The following is a 22,806-nucleotide window of genomic DNA, read 5'->3' on the forward strand; positions in this document are numbered from 1 at the left end:
GCTGTAATTTTTCTAAATAAAAGAAAGAGTGTAGTGCACACAGAATAAAAGAGAAATATGTGTTTCTCAAACTAATAAGTGATAGTTTATGTATGAAACTCATACTCTCAATAATTTATGTATAAAATGCTATTCCTGTATTAAAGTTAGCAAACCAGAAACAATAAAGATGAAAATAAAAAATAGTATCCGAGTTCACAGAATTCACTTTGTGTCCTTAAGGACTTTAATCCTCTCACTGTACCCGAGGTTATGGATTATTTCCTCCCAAGATAAAACAGATAAACTATTAAAGAAGTAGCGATACCTCAAACTTCAATAATTTCAGCGAACTCAAAAGTCAGCTGCAAAATCATACAAAGATTCAACTTTGTTTGTAAGAAAATATATATGCAGAAGAGGGAGGAATTCAATATTTTAAAATGAGAGGAAAATCCTCTATTTATAGACAACAAAGAGTAGTGTGAACATGTGTTTATTGTGGCTTATCGAAAAAGTCATAAACCTTCGCAAAAGTCAGAGCCTTTTAGAAAAGTCACAACTCTTCAAAAAAGTGACAACTTTTTGAAAGAGTCACAATCTTTCAAAACGGTCACAACCCTTTAGAAAAGGCACGATCTTTCGTAGAGGTCACAATCTTTTATTTTCCATTCACACCTTAAAACACAACAATCCTCCACATGAATGGGGAATGTCTATTGTTAAAACATATGCATGAAAAACTGTGTGATTCTTAAGTAAGAATTAATTACATCTGGATAAGTAGGTTTTCCTTTGAACTTTTCATAGTGAACATATATCGGATATACTCGGTCAATCGGTAGATTTGATATCTTTGAACGGTCGAGTTTTAGTGTATACCTAGACAACATAAGTCACACAATCAACCCTTTAACTGTTTTTCATTCTCATTGTTTTGTTCGTTTCATCCATGAACACTTCTTGGTTCATAAGTGCGAGAGGGATTCTCCTTGAAGCGGCTTACACTTCACACTTACATAGGTGATTTCTAAATGTTCTATCCCGTAGATACACCATTTGATATACCCTACATCAAACTTAGAAATTCTTAAAAAGTCTTAATATCTTTATCCTTGTTACTCTACATTGTCTCGTCATGAGAATGAACCATTAGAAATTATTTTGACTATGTTGAACCATCATCAATGATTTTGTTTGATCTCTTTGAACCTAGATCTTGGGATCTCCAATCTTCTAGGTAGAGTTACCGCCATGATGATTTGTCCTCGGCTATAGTCCTATTCTCATTGATGATCTCTCAACTCTCTTTCTATTTAGGACTTTTGCAAGTGGATTCGACATATTATCCTTTGACTTTACATAATCAATTGTGATAAATCCACTAAGGAGTAATTGTCTGACAGTATTGTGTCTTTGTTGTTTATGATGAGACTTTCCGTTATATATCATGCTCCTTGACCTACATATTTCAATTTGACTGTCACAGTGCATGTATACAAGTGCCAAAGACTTGGACCAAAAAAAATATCTTTCAAGAAATTTTGGAGCCATTGAGATTCTTCACCGGTCTTATTTAGAGCGAAAAGCTCAGATTTTATTGTAGAGCGAGAAATACATGTCTGTTTGAAAGATTTTCAAAAGACTGCTTCTTCACCAAGAGTAAATACATATTCACTCGTGAATTTTATTGCGTTTGACCCGGTGATCCAATTTGCGTCACTATATCCTTTTAATATTACTGGATATTTGTTATAATGCAAAATATTATTTTGAGTATGTTTTAACTATACCAAAACTCTTTTCATTGTCATCCAATGATTTTATTTTAGTTTATTGGAATTACTTGTGAATCGACTCAGTTTACTAATAGTACATGCTATATCTGATCGCGTACAATTCATGATATACATCATACTTCTAAGTACTCTTGCATAATTCAATTGTGAATCACTTTCACCTTCATTCTTTTGAAGTGCAAAGCTCATATTTATTGGAATCTTAGAAGTACTAAAATTTAAATTCTTGTACTTATGTAAGTGCCTTTTCAATATAATGAGACTGTAACAATTCTAAATCTTGTGGAGTTCTAAGGATTATTAAACCTAAGATTACATCAGCAACTCCAAGATCTTTCATATCAAAGTTGTTTTCTATCATACGTTTAGTAACATATATGTCATAAGTGTCTCTATGATGATCAACATACAAACAAACAATGATCTTCTAATTTGAAATGTCTCTAATGTAAACACATTTATCATTCTTGAATCTATTTGCCAACATAGTTTAGTCAAACTTTACATGTCATTATTTGGGTGTTTGTTTTAGTCCATAAAGTGACTTAACAAATTTGCACACTTTCTTTCATTTACCAGGAACCACAAAGTTCTTAAGCTGTTCCGTGAAAATTTCTTCTTCCAATTCTTCATTTAAGAAAGTTATTTTCACATTCATTTGATGAATTTGAAGGCCATATACCACAACTAATACAATTAACATTCGAATGGATGTAATCCTAATTAATGCCGGGTATGTTTTAAAAAAAAATCAAGACCTTCTTTTTGTCTAAAGACTTTGACAACAAGTCTTGCTTTGTAATGATCAATAGTTCCATTAACTTTCATTTTCCTTTTGAACATCCATTTTGAACACACAGTTTTTTTTTCTAGAAGAAGATCAACCAACTCCCTAGTGTGGTTGCTCACAGCTTCTTTCCAAAAGGATGAGTCAACAGAAGACTTAACTTTTTTCAATGTTCAAGGCTCATGTTTAAGAAGAAATGTTAGGAAATCAGATTCAAAGGAAGTAGATGTCCTTTGATGTTTACTATGCTTTGGAATCTCTTTATTAGGTACATTCTCCTTTTATTCTTCTCAAGGTCGTTTAGACCCTTCACTAGATAATTCAAGTTTAATTTTATATGGATAGATATATTCAAAGAATTCAGCGTTATCTGATTCATTTACCGTATTGTCATGAATTTTCAGATGTTCAAACTTATGAATGAAAAATCAACATGCTTTATTGTTTGTAGCATATCCAATGAAAACACAATCCACGATCTTATTTCCTATTGTGACCTTCTTAAGTTTAGGAATTTGGACTTTGGCTAGACACTCCTACACTTTGAAATATTCAAAGTTGGGCTTTCTTCTTTTCCATTTCTAATATGTAATAGACTGTGTTTTGTTATGGCCACTCTATTGAGTATTTGATTTGTTGTAAGGATGGCTTCCCCCTCACAAGTTTTATGATAAACCTGAACTTATAAGTAAGATATTCATCATTTTCTTTAAAGTTCAATTTTTTCTTTTTGCAATTCCATTAGATTGAGGTGAGTAAGGGGAAGTAGATTGAGGGATGATTCCATTTTTCAAATATATTTCTGCAAAATGAGAGTCATACTCTCCACCTCTATCACTTCTTATCATTTTTATCTTTTTACCCAACTGATTTTCAACTCCAGTTTTGTATTGCCTAAAGACTTCTATTGATTCATCATTACCATTCAACAAATAGACATAACAATAGTGCAATCGTCAATAAAAGTTATGAGATACTTTTTTCCACCACGAGATGGTGTTGACTTTATATCACAAATGTCAGTGTGAATCAACTCTAAGGGATCGAAATTTCTTTCAATAGATTTATAAGGATGCTTAGTATACTTAGATTCAACACAAAATTGGCATTTTGATTTATTGCACTCAAAATTAGATAAAACTTCTAAATTGATCAGTTCTCACAAGGTTTTATAATTGACATGTCCCAAACGTTCATGTCATAAACAAGTTGACTCAAGCAAGTAAAAAAGGAACTGAAATATTGAGTTTGAAAAGACCCTCCGCGAGGTTAACATCTTCCTCCAAATATATTTTTCTTACTTATTACAGCTTTGTCAAATACAAACAGTGTTTAAAGTCAACACCTTATTATATGTCCTTTTCAAGAGGACCTTTCCATACCCTTCAATTTTGATTGTTGCATAATTATCCATGAACATAGTCTCATCGGGTCCAATAAGAGCATATGAACCAAATGCTTCTTTATAATACAAAACATGACATGTGTTTTTTTAACCAATATTCATATCTATACAAATAATTGTATTTTAGTAGACATATTTTTTTCATAAAAGATCACAACAGTTTAAGTGACACTTTTTCATAAGAGAACACAACTCTTTTGAACAAGTATATATATTTAATTTGATAGTTTCATACTAGTCATATCATATCATATACTAGTAAAAGAGAAACTCAACGATCAAAATATACTCTAAGTATTTTGTAGGTCTAACATAACACAAGAATGTCATTCAATTTCATATCTTGTGCTTCTACATTTAAATTAGACATCAAATCTAATTTGTCTTTATCACAAGCAAAGAACCCCCACATTTTAATTATGATCGCAAAAATATTTTTCAAGTATTTGAAAATAATTTTTCACATATTTGTTTTCTCACGCTTTCAAATGTATACTATCAAAATACATATTGGCAGCATAAAACCTCTTTTAAAGATAATATTCTACAAAAGAATTGTAGTGCTTCCATTTTCTTTGACAATCTTTACATATTGTCAAAGTTTAATTCATAGATGCATCTATTGCAGACACAAAATCATTAATTTTATGTCACTAGTATATTTTTTTTCTTTCTGTCACAATTAAACAAACCACTTAGTATTTAAAATACTAATACTAAAGACTGTATCTTTGTACGACTTATTTCTACTTAACAATAAAGTTTTTATATTCTTCAAATTGTCAACTGAATAAGCTTTGAATGCTGATGAAATTTTTATGACTTCAAATCAATTTTAAATTTAGACAGAGCAGAAAACCAAGATGTTTTAATCTTCAGAAACCAAAAATACAACATTGTTTCTAGTTAACGATGAAGTTTTTATAATCTTCAAATTATTTACCCTTTATATTCTTGATGGGGTTTTTATACTCTTCAAGTTGGAATATTCATTCAAAAAGAGTGTTTAATAAATTGGTGAAGTTTTTATATTCTTCAAATCAAATGCACAATCTGATTTATTCGGCAAAGTTTTTATATTCTTCAAACCAAAGGAATAGAAAATCAAAAAATTTTAGTCTCCAAACATCAGACACAATCGAATTTCACACGGAGTAGAAAACTATACAAGTTTTAGTAAGAAAATCATAAGGAAATGATTTTTTTTTCAAAAAGTTTTTCCTCGTTACCAAGTTTGTTGGATTGACTTCAAATCTATGAATGTTAAATTCTATAGAGCGTCCATGTACTCAGACCAAATAATATTTTCTTTTGTGGAACAAATTTAATATTCGATGAACTTTTTATATTCTTTAAATCGAATATTAAACTTTTCTTTTCTTCTTCTTTTCTGAAAAAAAAAGTCTTGCCATCTAAGTTTTTAGATTAAGATCCTTGAAAGATGCCTCCAATATTGAATGTAATACACACAAAAGTATTTCTCTACCCAATTTTATCACAACAGATAATAAACTTTTGAAAATAGTTTTTGAAAACTATTAAGACAATAACACATTATTTAACTTAATCATCTTTAATTTGACCAAGGTTATGGTAAGGAAGAAAAAATATTACTTTGTAGTATCAAGTCTAAGATTCCTTCATAAGGTACTTAGACATAACAAAATCATATAAATACCATGGCAATGACTTCTAAGATCTGTCATCCCCCAATCCAAAAATCTCAGATACAAGAAAAAATATTAAATTCCTTAAGCTTGTTATTCCTGTATCAAAGTTAGCAAACTAGAAACAATAAAGATGAAAATAAAAAATAGTATCCGAGTCCACAGAATTCACTGTGTCCTTAAGGAATTTAATCCCCTCATTGTATCCGAGGTTATGAATTATTTCCTCCCAAGATAAAATGGATAAACTATTAAAGAAGTAGAGGTACCTCAAACTTTAATAATTTCAGCGAACTCAAAAGCCAGTAACAAAATCATACAAAGACTCAACTTTGTTTGTAAGAAAATATATATGCAGAAGAGGGAGAAATTCAATGTTTTAAAATGAGATGGAAATCCTCTATTTATAGACAACAAAGAGTAGTGTGAACATGTGCTTATTGTGGCTTATCGAAAAAGTCATAAACCTTCGCAAAAGTCATAACCTTTCAGAAAAGTCACAACTCTTCAAAAAAGTCACAACTTTTTAGAAAAGTCACAACCTTTCGGAACGGTCACAACCCTTTAGAAAAGGCACAACCTTTTATTTCTCATTCACACCTTTAAAACCCAACATGAAACTCAAAAAAAAAAAAAAATTTAGGTGTGTTTTTATACTTTATCTCAATATATTATGATGTAAGTTATGTGAAGAAAGACCTACATTATTAGTTTTGGTTAACTAAAAGTCAAATATAAGTTGTGACTCTGATCTTTATAACTCTAAATTCTAAAGAAAAGTACATATTTGATAAAATGCCTTATTCTAGTATTAATAACCTTGGCTATGATGCCAAGTGACACAATTATATAAACACCATTGCTGATTTATGTCGTAAGCTACTAATTATTATGCACAAAATAACAGGTAATTAAATAAGAATGACGTTAAAGGTGAGTGGTCTTAAATTTTTGACGTGCTTTTCTCTTAGGAAATTTTTTTGGTTTAACAAGTTTTGATTTTGACCTTAAAGATTTGCTCATGAATCAAGTAGATGTCGTCAAAAGTTCAAGATCATTCATTTTTAAAGGCAAGTTAGTTTCTTTGCAAGTTCAAGCAAGAAAAAACTTTTCTTGGAACTTACCCCAAAACTTTGAATCCATGGATTTTTTGAACTCCTAAGAGAAGAATTTTGGAGTAATGGTAATATTTTTACTTTTTGACCTATTGGTTATAAGTTAGCAAAATGAACCACTATGTATGTGTTAGAATAGACAACTTACACTACATTCTCTTGGGGTATAACGTTTTTCCGATGTTCAATATTAAATTTTTTATGCACCGGTCTGTCCTAAAGCAATTGAGTCTTCTATTAAGCCTATTATTGATGTATAAAAAAAGAAAAGAAAAAAAAACTGTATTGAATTGAGTATTCTACTTATCAAAGGGTGCAATAAATTGTAATGGGTTTCAATGATGAAATCAGCCCTTCAAAGTAATTTGTACCCATGTTCTAATGTATGTCCACAAAACCAAGTAATTATACCTAATGATTTTGAAAATGGATTATATTTAACTTTTGATTCCTATTTGCCATGGCAAAATTTCGACGTCAAAAGTCAAAAGTATTGTTCATGAAGCAAAATTTGTGAAAACTTAAAATTTTACCCATAGCGCAAGCATGATTAAAAGTTCATGATCACCCAATTACTCTAAGGTCATACTAAATCACCCCCACATAACCCAAAAGAAAATCTTCTGTCCAACTGTTGATTGGAGAAATTTTTCATAAGCTAAACTCCATGATCAGTCCAACAAATTTGTCCTACGATTTTGCTCGAATCGAGCATAAGCAGGGCGAGTTCTAAAGAACAGCAACACACTCGAAACAAGTCCTAAAAAGGCAAGACAACCCCACCAGAGAAAAGTTGAAAAGTAGCATTTCCTCCCCATACAAACCACTGAATCAGTAACCATCTGTATTGAAAAAGTTGCAACTCCACCAGCAGCAGCATTATTGTCATAAATAAGAGCAGCAAGGAAACCATAGACAAGTGATCCAATAGGGATATTTGTGATGAGAATGTTGTGGTTTACTCCAACACTATTTGGTCCAAAAAGTTCTGATGTTATTGACACAGCTGCAGCAAAGATAAATCCTGAACTCAATCCAATCAGAGCTGTTCCTGCTTGAAGTGCTACCTCATTTCCACTTGCTGCTACTAAGAAGAATGCTATTGGTGTTGGAACTAATGCAATTGCTAGCCAACCTGTCCTTGCAAAATAGAACTTCCTGCGAAAATTCGTTCACTTCCAATCATAACTCAAATCATCTTGTCTATATTATGGTACACAAGGACGAATTCATGGTGATCTAGAGTTGGCTGATTCAGAACATACGTGATCTTACTACATGTATTCATTTTAATTTTTTTTTGTTGCTTATGTATATGTAGTTCGAGTAGTGAGTTCATTTGACCAACCGACCTGTCCTAAAGCCACCTTTGACCCTAATGCAACAACTAAAGTCATTATACAGAGTGTCATGATCTATTCCCTCAATGGGGAAGTCAGGAATTTCGCCTAGGGGGTTCAAGTACAATATATAAAAGTAAGTTTTGGTGTTCATACACAATATAATATTGGTAAAAACCATGTATAGACACGTTAACTTTGCCTTAGCGGTCAACTTAACATTCAACTTTGAGAATGCATATCTAGGCATTTCAACTCGTATCATTGTATCTTGTGGACACCCGATGCTGATGTGACATATAAATTTTGAAAGTTTTTAGATGATCATTTTTTATGTTGAAGTGTTCAACTGACATAGTGAAAACGATTTGAAGTGTCTAGGTGTGCATTGAAGATTTAGTTATTAGTTAAAGCCAAGTTAAGGGCCTATAATATTCCGATTAAGAGTGTTTAACTAGCAACCCTTCACTCTATGTGACTACGCGACTGCATTCCCTCCTTCCTTACCCTTCATAAAATCGAATAGATCAAAATAAGAAAACAGAGGAAAAGTGATCTTTTAACTTACAATCTGATGAAATCTGGAGCTGCAGAGAGCAAGCGACCAAAGAAGGAGAACGATGAGTATAACGTAATAAGAGTAGAAGTCATTGAACTATGTCCAAGTGATTGTGCAATTTGTCCAAGATTGTTACTATACACAAGCCCAATTGTTCCTCCACAAAAGTAAGCAAGATAATATAGCCAAAAATCCAATCTTTTAACCAACATTCCCGCCTTATGTTCTTCTCCAAGCATGAACAATTGATCCTCCTCGATTATTTTCCCACAACATCCTTGATCATTAGCTCCAATAATGCTCGTTAGGCTTAATGTAAGAGTCGGTCTATCACCATTGACACCATAAGACGTTACATTAATCTGGCTATTCTCGCGACTAAGGAGCTCTCTATGAAATTCGAGATCATCAGCATCAACTAGTAAAAAGCCGGATCCTTGAAGAGTAAAACTCGAGAAAACATTATGTTGAAACCAATCCCGTGCATAAATAATACCTGGAATTCCCAATGGAACGACGAGAAGTAAAATGGCACCACAAAAAATGACACGAGCAGTTGATAGACCATTTGAATGTACAAAGAGAAGATATAAGCCAGTAATTACAGCAAGGAGATTTAGTACAACGAATATGAGCTGTTCGTGTTTGATGGAATCAGAAGGCAGGGGATCGACAGGGGGTTGTCGAAGAATTGGTACAATTGCTGCAATTGAAGTGAATAAGGGAATAAAGGCATTAAGAAGAAGGTAAATTTGAGTGGAAGAAGGGTTTATAGAAATTGCAGCAAGGTTGTATAAGGCTGCACTAACTCCATTGAAACTTACAGTAAGCGCAAGTGCTAATGGTCTATTAGAAGGGAAATTCTTTATGCAGAGAACAAAACAAACTGTGTTGAACCAAGTGATGCTGCATCCTGCTAACAAGCAAAGGGAAAATACCTGCAACAATTAAGTCAATCGAGGCGAATTTAGAATTTAAAATCGGTCGGTTCATAATGTGTGTAATCTAACATTTTAAACATTGTTTTGGCATATGTAATATATAATTCGAGCCAAAAGACACTAGGTTTGTTGAATGTATATATATATCGGATTGGATTAAGAGGAGTGAGTCAATAAAATGGTTAAAATGAGTTTCTTAAAAATTATCTTAAATTTAAATTTAAATTTCAACAAAAATTGATGAAAAAATATTTAAAATGGATGGATGATTTTCTAGATGAAATAGCAATAGTAGAATTATTTTTAAATTATAAAAAAAAATTAAGTAACTTTTTATGTAAACTATTGAATGCATAACACATAAATATGACCCTTAACTTGAATTCAGCTGACACCTATGACCTCTAATTTTACTAGTACACAAGTAGATACTTTAACTATTTAAAACTTGAATAAATAAACACATGCATCCTACATGGCATCCTATGCGGCGTCCTACATGTATTATGCCATGTAAGACATATGTGTCTATTTGTTTAATTTTATATAAATTTAAGTGTCTATTTGTGTACCCAAAGCTGGAGAACATAGATGTCAAAATTTTCATTTGAGGTCATCTCGACAAAAAGTGGGTCTCACACCCAAGTGTTGTTTTTAGCAAAATCCACAAGGGGCCTCAGGATTAAATCAAAAGCATAGGAAAGCGCATGAAAGGTCATTCTAAAAGCCAAGTTAAATGACATATTTATATATTGTGTTATTCTAAATTGAGTCTTTCAAAGTTTCTAAGTGAATTATTTTAAATTAAATAATTTTTTAAGTGTACTGCCTTAAATTGAATAATCATGTGAGATATTATTTCTATAGTTTGGACCACACCCAAATGCAGCCCAGAGCTTTCACAAAAGAACAACTCATGTGATAAAAGGACAAGTGTCGCTTTTTCTCGTGTTATAAACAAAAGGTTTACCTTACTTCACTTTCTTTTTTCTTGCTATAGAACATTATTTGGACCAGTATAATGAAGTTCTAGTTCCGGTGTAATGTATATCATAGATATTCAAAGAAACTACGCTACTAATATTCATGTGATTTTCACTATCTCTAATTTTTAAAAAAGACAGCTTAGTGTACTAAGTTTATATAAGGTGTGGAGTCTGAAAAAGAGCCGAGTCACATGAATCTACTATAATTTTATGTTTTATAAATATTTCCTGAAATTTTCAATTCTAATGAGGAAAAATTATTTTCTGATTGTACAGATGCCCTCCATGAAAAAATTCTAGGCAGGATAGGATGGAATTCATAAAAAGGGATTCAGAAAATTAAAGAGAAGATTCAAAAATACAAATATTATACCTAGAATTTGAAATTTTGTTATCTTAAGCAAGTTTTTATTTTCTTTTACTACTAGAACCTTCCCTTTTATAAAACGATTTAACAGTCAATTTTTACTTTTTCGAGGAACGCAAATTCCAATTCTTGAATTTAGCAAAACAGGCATTTCAAATATAAAAGAATGAACTACAATTTTATTTGGAAGCAATGATGTGATTAATAGCTTGCTTGTTCACGCTTTTGGAAAGCCAAAATTGTTTCTTTTTTCTAAAAATAGAAAATTACTACTTATTTCAGGGAATGATATGTTTGGCCAAATCTTTAGAAAAAACTAGTATTTTTGAGTAGTTTGGAAAAAAATATCTTCCTCTATAAACACATTCGAAACCTTGATCAAGTACAAATTATTGATTCAATATTAAAAAGAGTATTTTCCAAACTAATTAGTCAAACACAAATTACTTCTTTTCAAAAGTATATATAAAAAAAAGTACTTCTAGCCAGAAAAAACCCTCTTCAAATTAAATCAAACTTAAAATTTTAGAAAAAATATGGTATAAGACAGCTTAAAGTGAAAAAAAGAAGTGAATTCAACTGACCAGAGATAAGCTTACTAATAACCTTTGAGTCATGATAAGAAAAGGGAAAAGGGAAAACATAATTCATGCTTGAAAACTAGTACTAATAAATGCAAAAAAAGGAAAAAGAAAAAACTAGGCAACCAAAAAGATATACTAGCATGTTCTATATACTCCTGGTATTAAAAAGGGGCAAATATACATTCTTCAATTTTATGATTTAGGGTAAATATATTTTTTATTAATTATATATATACACACACTGTCCGTCGTCTAATAAATAGATGCATATTTACGACAAAGTTGAGGTGCATATTGAATAGCCATAAAAATATCAAGTTGCTGAAGTTGACACTACATGAACTATTTATTTTAATAATATAATAAGCCGAACACAATGAATTCATTTGAAAACAATTACTACTAACATAAGTATAAATAATTACATTATGAATTTCAGAAGTAAAACGTGATTAATTAAACAGTTAAAAATAGCATTATAAAAAAACAATACTCACTACTACTACTACTACTAAAAAGAAATAATCTTTGACACAAGTATATGTTTCAAATTTAATATATTTATATTATAATAGATAACCTGTCTTATTTTTCAAACTTATTAGTTTCACTTTTTAACTATATATCACTTTAAAGGAGTTATAATAACAAGTTAAAAATTATCGTAATTTCAATATAATAAAAAAGAATTAACTAAAAAAAAGAGAAATAATAATAATACTAACCACAAAATAAGGCAAGGCAACGAAGTCAAGAATGACAAGCCACTGAATTCCATAACCAAACAATCCCATAAAAGCAGCGACAAACATGACGGACCATAATGGCATATACATCAAAGCCAATCCCGACGACCATCCCAACGCTTTTCCGAGATCGGACGCCGTCGCCAGGTAGTTCAACTGGACCTGTGAAATTCCCAAAACACCCTTCAACTCCGACGAGTAAGCTGAGAAATCGAAGTTGGTTCCGGTGAACGCTTGAATCCATATAGTTGCAACCAAAATCATCCATTTTCTTGATTCATATCCTGCCATTCAATAATAACAATTGCGTACCTAGCTCGATGGAAAAGAATTAAATTTTGTGTTGTGTAAAGGGAGTTTACGTGGCCTAATTTATATGCGTTCGTTAATATTATTCCAAATAGAGAATTCTACAAGTAGTAGTCCCGTATGGCTTTTTTTTGATTGTGATAGAAAATGAAGACATGGGACCTTTGCTTCTTGTTTTGTTTTATTTATTGAGTGATGACTTTAATGCAATTCTAGAATCCCCGCTTGACGTTGTGGTGATGTAATAAGGGATTAATTCCTATATTTATTTGTACAATTGGTTAATTAGAGATTTCGTGTTTAAATTTTTTGAAATGAAAATTATTTTTATTGAAAGATTTGATCTATTTTTAGTGATTGAAATTTATAGAAAATGAAACTCAATATTTACACAAGTTTGTATTATATTGAATTGTATTGTAAAAGTGAATATAAGCACCTCTTACACATGACTTTTACTGCTTAATATTTTGACAACCTTTAATAGGCATTCTAGTTTCGCCACTTGATATAAGATTGATACATTGTGTACCATAGATATATAATATTGTATAATGAATATGTAGACATTGTTGTAAATTTCCCACTGAAACTATTATTCAGTGGTTAGCGCGCGAAACACACCTAGACTTAGTCTAAAAAGGTTGTCTACAAAATAAATTAAAAAAATTAGTCTTACAATTAGGTACTTAATAAAGTCAACTTCAAAGTTAGTTGATTAATTGTACATATTGTTTTCACGAGTAGTAGTATAAGTTTTTGTTGTGTGCCTCCTTATGTTGTTTAAGGTGATTGCATCACCGTTGTTGTATTTGAGGTATTGGTTTAGTCCTCCTATTTTATCTATGCGAATATAACATCGCTCACATTTATCAAAAATTAATATTTTTTTATTGAGATGAAAATTTTATAATATTTTATTGGTATAATGTTTAATTTTATATGGATATTCTAATATTGAAAAAATCAGTTAAATCATTCAATATTCAGATTTAAAGAATATATTTTAATCTTTAAATGTATATTTAAATTTAGATATTTTTATTTTAATATTCATATCTTAACGTTAATAAAAACAAATAAACCCTAGACAGTAACATTGAAGGGAATACACATGGAACGAAATTTAAAACATCCAAAATCTGAAATTGAAGATCGGAAAATGGTCCAAAATATCTTAGCCCTATGTGAAATTGAATAAAAATGAATACATTAAATAATTTAGTCTAAAAATATTTTTGCTGTCAATGATTTGATTCTAAAATGTTTTATTATTAAATAAATATATTATTTATTTTCTTTTTACACACATTCTTGTCCTAAATATTTTTTTAAACCAGTAAATGCTTATTCTACTTCAAATCAAACAAAATTAAGAAACACAAATATTTTTTATTTTATTGGATTTTTTTCGATAAAATGAAATTAATGATAAGTTACTATGACTTTATATATGATATATATTATTGGTTAAAAATGTATTTGTATTTATTCTATTTTAATTGACAAAGAAAGATTAACGTGAAGAAAAAAAATATTTTCTACTTATTTATTAGTTAAAATAATTTTTTTAAAAAAGATTAACATTAGGGTTCTTTAAAAGTAATTTATTATTAGAAATATTATGTGTTTAAAAAGAAAAATATATATATTATTAGGAAAAGGGCATTTTAGACCCATTAAGTAACAAAAAGAATATTTTGAACAAATCGTAGAAGTATTTTTGAACCAAACGATATTTTTAGACCAAACTATTAACTAAAAGATATTTTAATTCAATTTTAACTTAATTCAAAAGTATTTTTAACCTTTTTGTTTCAACTTAAATAAATTTATATTTGCTAGGAGGGGGTAATTTCTCTAGTTCAAAATGTTGATTTTACTTATCTCTATTGAAAATGTTAATTTTATTTATATTTTTTTAATAACAGATGCATGATTGTCCATTGAAATTATTGTTTTCTTGTATAGTGAAATTTCTTTGATTAAAAATGATATATATATATATATATATATATATATATATATATATATATATATATTTGGTAACTAATATTCTTTTATTAATCACCAAGTGATATTTACATAATCATAACAAACTACAACGCTGTATACCCCTTCCATCCTTCAGGATGGAAAAAAGGGTACTTTAATTTGAATACATAGTAGGGCCCCAAAACGCTAAAAGGTGGGAGAATAAGAATTGTCACAATAGAAAAGAGAGAAAAAATAAATGATTGTACGAAACCAACGACTCTCTCTTCTTAAACAACCTATACAGTTTGTTATCCAATTACGAGATACTTAAATGCATTACTAACTTCAACAGAAGAGAAGTTGTAGCCTTGCACTAATCACCATAGGAGCTCTCATACTACACATGCATGCAACTTTTATGTCTATCCCTTCATATATTTTTTTGTTCTCTTCAAATGTCCTCTAGTTCCTTTCCATTCACACTGCATAGGAGCATTCTGCATACATTAACTTGAAAAGCTGTGCAGCGTGAGATTTGCCTTTGGCTTGCTTTAGAGCCCACTTCAAGTGTGTATCCCATGCATGTGATTATTTCTTGAAGATGTTGTTTTTATTTGTTTGCTGACTAATGTGAGATTTTTTTCTTGTTATTCTATAACAAGTATTTTCATAATATAGTTAAATATTATGTATTTTAATTTAAAAATATTATGTCAGAAGTGAATTTAAAATTTTAAATTTTTTTAATAAATTAAATTAATATATAATTTTATGATCATAAATGAACTTCTAAAAGAGAAAAGAAGAATCTACCCAACGAATTAGACAATCAGAAAGGAGAGAAAGCCTTTGGCTTTTCTTGAAATCTGCATAAAATAATCTTTCAAAGAATTTTTTTCTAACTTTAGTAATTTGGATTATTTTCTAGGAGAATAAACTTTATATGTCAGTCCCTATTAAAAATAATTGGTCCGTAATATTTGTCAATTCACAAAATCAATGCATAAATGACATTATTTTTCTTAGCTTTGAAAATATACATTTGACCAACATAGAAAATTAAGTAAATAATTCATATCGATTGGTCAAATTAATTCATGTTCATTTAAAAAATATATTAAATAAGAATAGAATAGTCACTACTAAAAAACTGTCAAAAAGCGACGGACTGCGTCGCTTTTTTAGTTAAAATCGACGGAAAAGCGACGAAGTCACTTCCGTTGCTTTTTGCCTCGACGCTTTTCAAAAAACGACGGACTATAGTCGTCGCTTTTATATATATATATATATATATATATATATATATTTTAAAAATTAAATTTTCAAAATTATGACGGACTGCGTCGCTTTGTTCTTCAACATGATGAACGCAATCCATAAATGTTTTAGAAAAGCGACGGACATCGTTGTTATGTTCGTCGTCATGTTCTTCGTTGTTCTTAATTACGAAGAACAAAGCGACGGACTAGACGACCCAGTCTGTCGCAATTTCAGAATATTTTTTAAAAAAAATGCAGAAAAAGCGATGGACAATAGGGCCATGTCCGTCGCTTTTTATGCATTTTTTTTTACAGTAGAATCCTACAATTTCTGTTGCCCAACCTGCTCAATCAATTCAAATCAATTCAATTCAGTATATCTTTCACAACTTAAAAAAATATTCAAAGATGTAATGTTCTACTGCTGGAGAAAATGTTTTACAACAATTTACTAATGACGTAGATAATAACAGAAAAAACACAAATCTGCCCCCAAGCCATCATTGTGTTTATATTTCCTCTGAAGATAAATAATATTTAATAACATTAAAGAGTTTCATAAGCACAATTAATACCACTTCAATTAATTTTTTGAATAATTATATTGATTATGTAGTAGAGGTATTCAAAATTCATATTCATCTTAAATTAAATAATTTATTTTGTTAAATATTATTGCAGTAACTAAAAATAAATTTTAACAAAATCAAATTAGTTTCTAAAAGAAGAAAATGAAGAAGAATGTTGATTTTTTTTGGTTTCGGATCCGATGTTCTGTACCTCCATTGGAGTCCGATTATTTGGGATTCGAGTAGCGTAGAGTCCCATTCGAGGGCTCCACCGATGAACCACGCGAGCTGGTTAGATGCGTGGTCAGAGAGAGGCCTGTCCCGTAAGCTGGCCCACTTACGCTTCCTACTAAGGATTTTTAATACCCAAGGTTCGAACTTGAAAACTCCGATTAAGGGAGGAGCAACCCCATCCGCCGTTGCATCACATTCTTTAACGGTAGGAAGAAGAAGAAGGAGGAGGAGGTTGAAAAAAAGAAAAAAGAAATAGAGATGAAGAAATGAAGAAATATGGTTGAAAATGATAGAGAACAGAGGGAGAGTTTAGAGTTTTAAAAATCATTAAAAGTATAAAATAATTACAAAAATGTTAGGTGTGTTTCTCACACTCCTAATAATTTAAGTATAAAATTTAAAAAAGTAATAGTTTAAATGTGTTTTTTATACTTAACTCAAAAACATTATTATGCATATGTCGTAGCTTTTGAAATACTGAGTAAAGTATTCCGTGACTATTATAAAACCTTTTGAAAACTCTAATATATTTCTGATTAATTAAAGTATATCCACTTATACAAGTATATTAAGGCTACAATAGAAATATTATTATGGTAATGATATTAAATATAAAGTAAAATTAATAGGGATGCAGAATTACATTACCGGTGTGACCATAGACTAGAAATGATAAAAAGGGCACTCTAAAGGGGTTAAAAATGGTGTTTTATCAACTGCATCATCATAAGCATCCTTAATATCACAATGAAAGCCGCTAAATAATCCCTCTTTACACATTCGTTCGGCCTCTGGCGTAGCCATAGCATCTCTCGTCTCGGTATAGTACTCAATGCAGATGCAGTAGCAACTTTCTTCTACTGATGGAGGGTATGTTGTACAATTTGCTAAAGATATACACAATATAAACAAAAACGCACAAATCTGCTCCAATACCATCATCCGATCACAAGCTATCATTTTATTCATATTTTCTGCACAGATAAACAATTATTCAGTTACATTAAAGAGTTTCATAAGTACAATTTTTTTTAAAAAAAGAAAACTTATTATACAAACTAGAAATACTGTATTAACAGAAAGTCCAACACTTAAATTGACCTTTTTCAATTGATTATTAAATGTAGGTAGATGTTACGCCTAAAACAAATTGGTGGTTACTTCTCTCGAAATATAATATCTTTTCAATTAGGATTAGTTCAATTTTGGTTCTTAAAATGACATCTCAAAATATTTTACATGTGCCTAAATGTGATCGTTTCCTGTTTCCCAAAAATTTAACATAATAGTTTTATTATTACATCTATAATTCTGTACGGTACATGAAGTTAAATATTTACGACCAACAAATTTCAAGTGTAAAGAATGAAATTTGAATTCCAAATAATCAAATATAGCAACATGAATATAATTAAGAAGCAAAGAAATGCACAAAAGCATGAGAATTATATATATAAAAAAATATTTGCTTACCTTTTCTTGTAATAGCAAAACAATGTATAGTTTAGACTTAAATCTTGCAAAGACAATGTTGTAGTGTATAAATACAGGAAGCAATTGATAGCATTAAATTATTTAATAGATGTTATTGATGAATATTTATTAATTTTAATTAAGGGCTGAAAAACCTCTTTGTTCATATAAATCATTTATTTGGTCCTCCACTCAATGGTTTCGAAAGGGACTTTAATGAAATCTCATTAATATAATTTATTTATATAAAAAAAAGCCTCCTTACAATTCAATAACATCACACTCTTCTTTAATTAATGACCACAAGTGACATTATTACGTTACTATAACCTTGTTTTGAAATATATACCTTAAGTTCATCACAATTGTCAAGTTAATTTTCCATATATATATTCTTTAATGATCATAAGTGTTCTTGATGCGATTTTGATTATTTAACGTTTATTATGTCTAAGTTAAATATTAAAATTTAAGGCAAAAATCTATATTTATATATAATAATAAAGCTGAATATGAAAATGGTGATGTGATGCTCTCCAAGGTTTATTACAAGGAATAATTTAACACCCCCAAGGATACTAGTCTAAATAGGTACAAGAGCTTCTAAAGATACAATATAAAATAAAATAATGACATAGTTTCCACCATAAGGACGGAAGAGTAGAAGTTGGAGAATCATCCTTGTGTTCAACTAAGAAACATCACTGACTCTGCAGCTAAACTATTTCAAGTGGCATAGCAAGAGTAGTATCAGTACAAACAACACGAACTTGTAGGCATCATCAGTCAACTCGATACCCTCTGCATAATATAAAGAAATCAACAAGAAGAAAGCATGCTCTTAAGAAAATACACACGCCAAACCTTTATGCACAAACTCTTATCATTTTCAGAATCTCATTAAAGTCGTTCAAGCCTAACTCTCATCCCTTCCAGTTGGTCCGCTGCCAACTCTAAATCAGATCAAGACCTATCCCTTTTATCACATGGATGAGTTTCTGAACTACGGGCCACCATTAACTCTGTCTAACCAATCTATCACCTTTAGCTTTCACACGAACACTTGGCCCTAAAATAATTAACATCTCACTTGAAAGAAGGAAACATTTAGGTGGACTAAGGCTCCTCTCATAACCATACTGATCTGCCATGGCGGGATCTATCCGACATTGGCGGTCTCACCACAACATAATTCTTCCAGCCAAGGCGGCCTGCCTAGAGACAGAATCTCTGAATTCTCTACAACTCCCCTCTTTAACATATGTGCCCACATGACATCAGCAATACCTGACTTTAAGTCACTAATCTCACTTAACAACACATCGACTACTTTCTACTTATTTATCCATGACCTCATACATACGGTACAAACGGATCTAGCACCAATAACATAATTCGAACAAACATATAAATGAACACATTATCAATTTACCATTTCAGGAGCAATATATAGCTTCACGGGATAAATCTCAAATACAACAGTCAACATGGTAACACTTGGACCTTTGGTTATTTCTTATCAAATATTACACAGGATGGGCATGCTCAATTATATTTGGATCAGTTTCTCTATCAATATAGTCAAGATCAATTCACAGATGATAACCACACAATGGTTCTCTCATGGAACCATACTCAAACTATATACGTGTCAAAATGTGACACCCGATCTAATTTATGAGTCAGAACGTGACACATGATCTTATATATGTGTCGAAATGTGACACCAATTTCTATATATGTGTCGAAACGTGACATCCAATCTTGTATATGTGTCAAAACTGACACCCAATCCTGTATATGTGTCAAAATTGACACCCAATCCAATATCACAATCACAACCACAATCACAGTCCACAACGGATAGTTCACATACTTGCACAATCAAGTAATAGATTTATTGCATGCAATTATTCCCAAATAGTCATTTCATTGATTTCATTTTATCTTTCCCTTCATTAATAATATTTCATCAAGCCTTCTTTACTCAAGGCATCACTTTGAGTTGAGCAAGTTAAAGATTATAAATTTTACGGTCTTGAGATTGTAGATGAATCACAACAACATATCAATCACTCAACCACAACAATTAAATGTACGGTAAACATCACAATATTACTCAATCACTATTAAGAGTCTTTCTATGATATAAACTAAACCATCACCTACAGCCACAAGTAATCAAATAGGTTCATGGCAAGAGATTTATCAATACTAGGTCATTCACATTCACCCTTTATTTCATGATTCACATTACTCAAGTAATTCATAGGGAATAATCAGCATAAACACACATGATTATTTGTATAAACACATCCCTCTATATACATCAATAGCAATAATCCCTAAGTCTCATAATTCTTTAATAACCCAGCTATTGTCTACACTTAATCTCACAAGAATCATTACCCTTCTAAATAGTTTTACCAAGATTAACATTCAAAGATTGAACCTTATAAGTAGTCACATAATACCCATGACCCACATAATACATTCCCACTCTAAACAATAATTGATAATCATTTAACCACCCAGACTCCATGTCTGAAGGCCTAAGCATAAAATCTCCCTTCAACTACAATATAGAATGCGTGAGAACATATTTACAACTACTCAATTAGAGAAAACCTAGCCTACATAGGCATCAAGTAATTGTAGAAGGATTATAACATGATCTTTATGGCAGGTATGGGTCCCACCAATACTGGTAATACAAGTTCCAAATATCATAGTAACTTTCCATTGAGATAAAACTATTAAATCACGCCCAATACCAACTGCGCGCAATCCTTCACTTACCCAATTTCAGCTACTATTCAAACCATCATATACTTCATGCCAAAACTTAGAGAAATTCTGTAACAACCCCTAAAATGTTGTATGTCGGTATTTCAATTCTTGACAAAGATAATACAGCCTCTGTATTTTGGGCATAACTTTTCATACGTTGGTCCAAATTAGGTGATTCAAATTTCTGGGTAATCACAACATCCTTACCTACAACTTTCATTAAGAACATAACTTCAAATTCGGAGTATAAGTAGGTCAAATAAATTAATCTTTGCAAGATATAGTGCTGTGACGGAATTGAGTGTTGATAGAACAAAATTCATATCTCACTGTAGGTTGCTCCAAATTGGTTGATTCTTGAACGATATGAAACTATACTTCCATATCTACAATTCTTATGAAGAAACCAAATTCTAATAAGGAATTTATCTTATTCAAACGTAGCTTCGAAAATGAGTATTCTGTTAAAAAGAACTCATCTTACCTACCATGGAAACATCTAGATGCATTTGACATCATGCATGACATAAATTGTCCTCCATTTAACATCATCCATGACATCAATATATTCCATTAAATTTTCAGATTTTTCTTTATAATTATTTTATTTATTGTTAGGTCCCTCTTTCCCACCTATAAATATCCACCTTATTTCCTCATTTTATTCATCAAGCTTTCCTAAGCATTTCTTCTCTCTATATACTTCTTCTCAAATATAGTTTTAGTTTTAGTAGTATAAAAATACTACTCCGGTTATTCTTATACTCCGGGTAGTACACAAAACGCTCCGGCGAGAAGAAAAGGCTAGGGATCCAAGAGTATTCCAATTCGGAGTAAACCTTCGGATTTAAGGTATGTAAGGCTTTCATAGCATTGGATTGAGTTCGTCCATGCGCCCAATATTTAAATTTATTATAATTGAGTTATAGTTGAGTTTTATCCAAATCTTGAATTCTAAATGAAATAATTCTTCTTCTATTGAGTTTGATATATTTATGCATTAATATTATTATTATTGTTATCTCTCATATTATTGGAATTATTGTTCATGGCTACTTTTCCATGAATCCTAATTGATTTGATGTTCATGAATATTTTTACATATGTTTTGAGTAAAGATGTTGACTTTTTATTATTTTCATTGATAAAAAGAAAGTTATATGAATTAATACTATATATGTATTTTATTGAGTTTTGAAAGAGCAAAAGAGTTAAATTTGAATGAATTTGAGAAAAATGATATTTTGAGCAAGATGTTTTGATGAGATATAAATGATGTTTTTTTTGGAAGTATAATGATTGATGAACATGAAATGAGATGAGTTTAATGATTTAAATTAAAGTCCAATGAGACTAGATGATGAGTTTAATATGAGCACATATTTTGGGAGTAGTATTGAGCACCGAGTTGGGTAAGAGTTTAATTGACTCAAACCCCAGAACTACGTAGCCAGCGTAGGATGGAGGCTATGCCTCTTAAGTCCCAAAAAGAGGACTTTGATGAGTGGATCCAAGATGGTGATGTCCTTTACCCTGGCAAGGTATTGGATGGATGTGGCAACGACATCGCTTCGTTGTATCATCGCTAGCTCATAAGTGATGGTTGTCGGTTAGAGAAACTCCCAACTGAGTAAGCATTGCTTATTACTATTATTTTTATTATTATATTTTAAACTTGCATTACATATTCATGTTGAGATGATGTTGAGTTCTGAGCTGAGTTTTATTGAGAGGAGTATCTTGATATCTATCCTTACCTTCCTGCCATTTTACATACTCGTACATTCCACGTACTGACGTCATTCGACCTGCATCGTTTTATGATGCAGATACAGGTGTTAGAGATCCTCAACAGGCGCATCGTTGAAGATCATTTCTTTTCAGCTATTTGGTGAGTCCTTCTTGTATTCGAAGGAACTC

The 22,806-nt window shown here is 30.8% G+C and overlaps 1 protein-coding gene across 1 annotated transcript; it reads right to left on the minus strand.

Moving 5' to 3' along the window:
* Positions 1-7,182: 7,182 nt before the first annotated feature.
* Positions 7,183-12,709, minus strand: LOC129889528 (protein NUCLEAR FUSION DEFECTIVE 4-like). The gene is made up of 3 exons (XM_055964852.1): positions 12,255-12,709; positions 8,661-9,589; positions 7,183-7,910 (listed from the first exon to the last, which is right to left on the minus strand). The coding sequence occupies exons 1-3, from the start codon at positions 12,564-12,566 to the stop codon at positions 7,424-7,426; spliced, it is 1,728 nt and encodes a 575-aa protein (XP_055820827.1). The 5' UTR covers positions 12,567-12,709; the 3' UTR covers positions 7,183-7,423.
* Between the last annotated feature and the right edge of the window lie 10,097 nt (positions 12,710-22,806).

This window comes from Solanum dulcamara, chromosome 5 (genome assembly GCF_947179165.1).
Source record: "Solanum dulcamara chromosome 5, daSolDulc1.2, whole genome shotgun sequence".
NCBI classification, from domain to species: domain Eukaryota; kingdom Viridiplantae; phylum Streptophyta; class Magnoliopsida; order Solanales; family Solanaceae; genus Solanum; species Solanum dulcamara.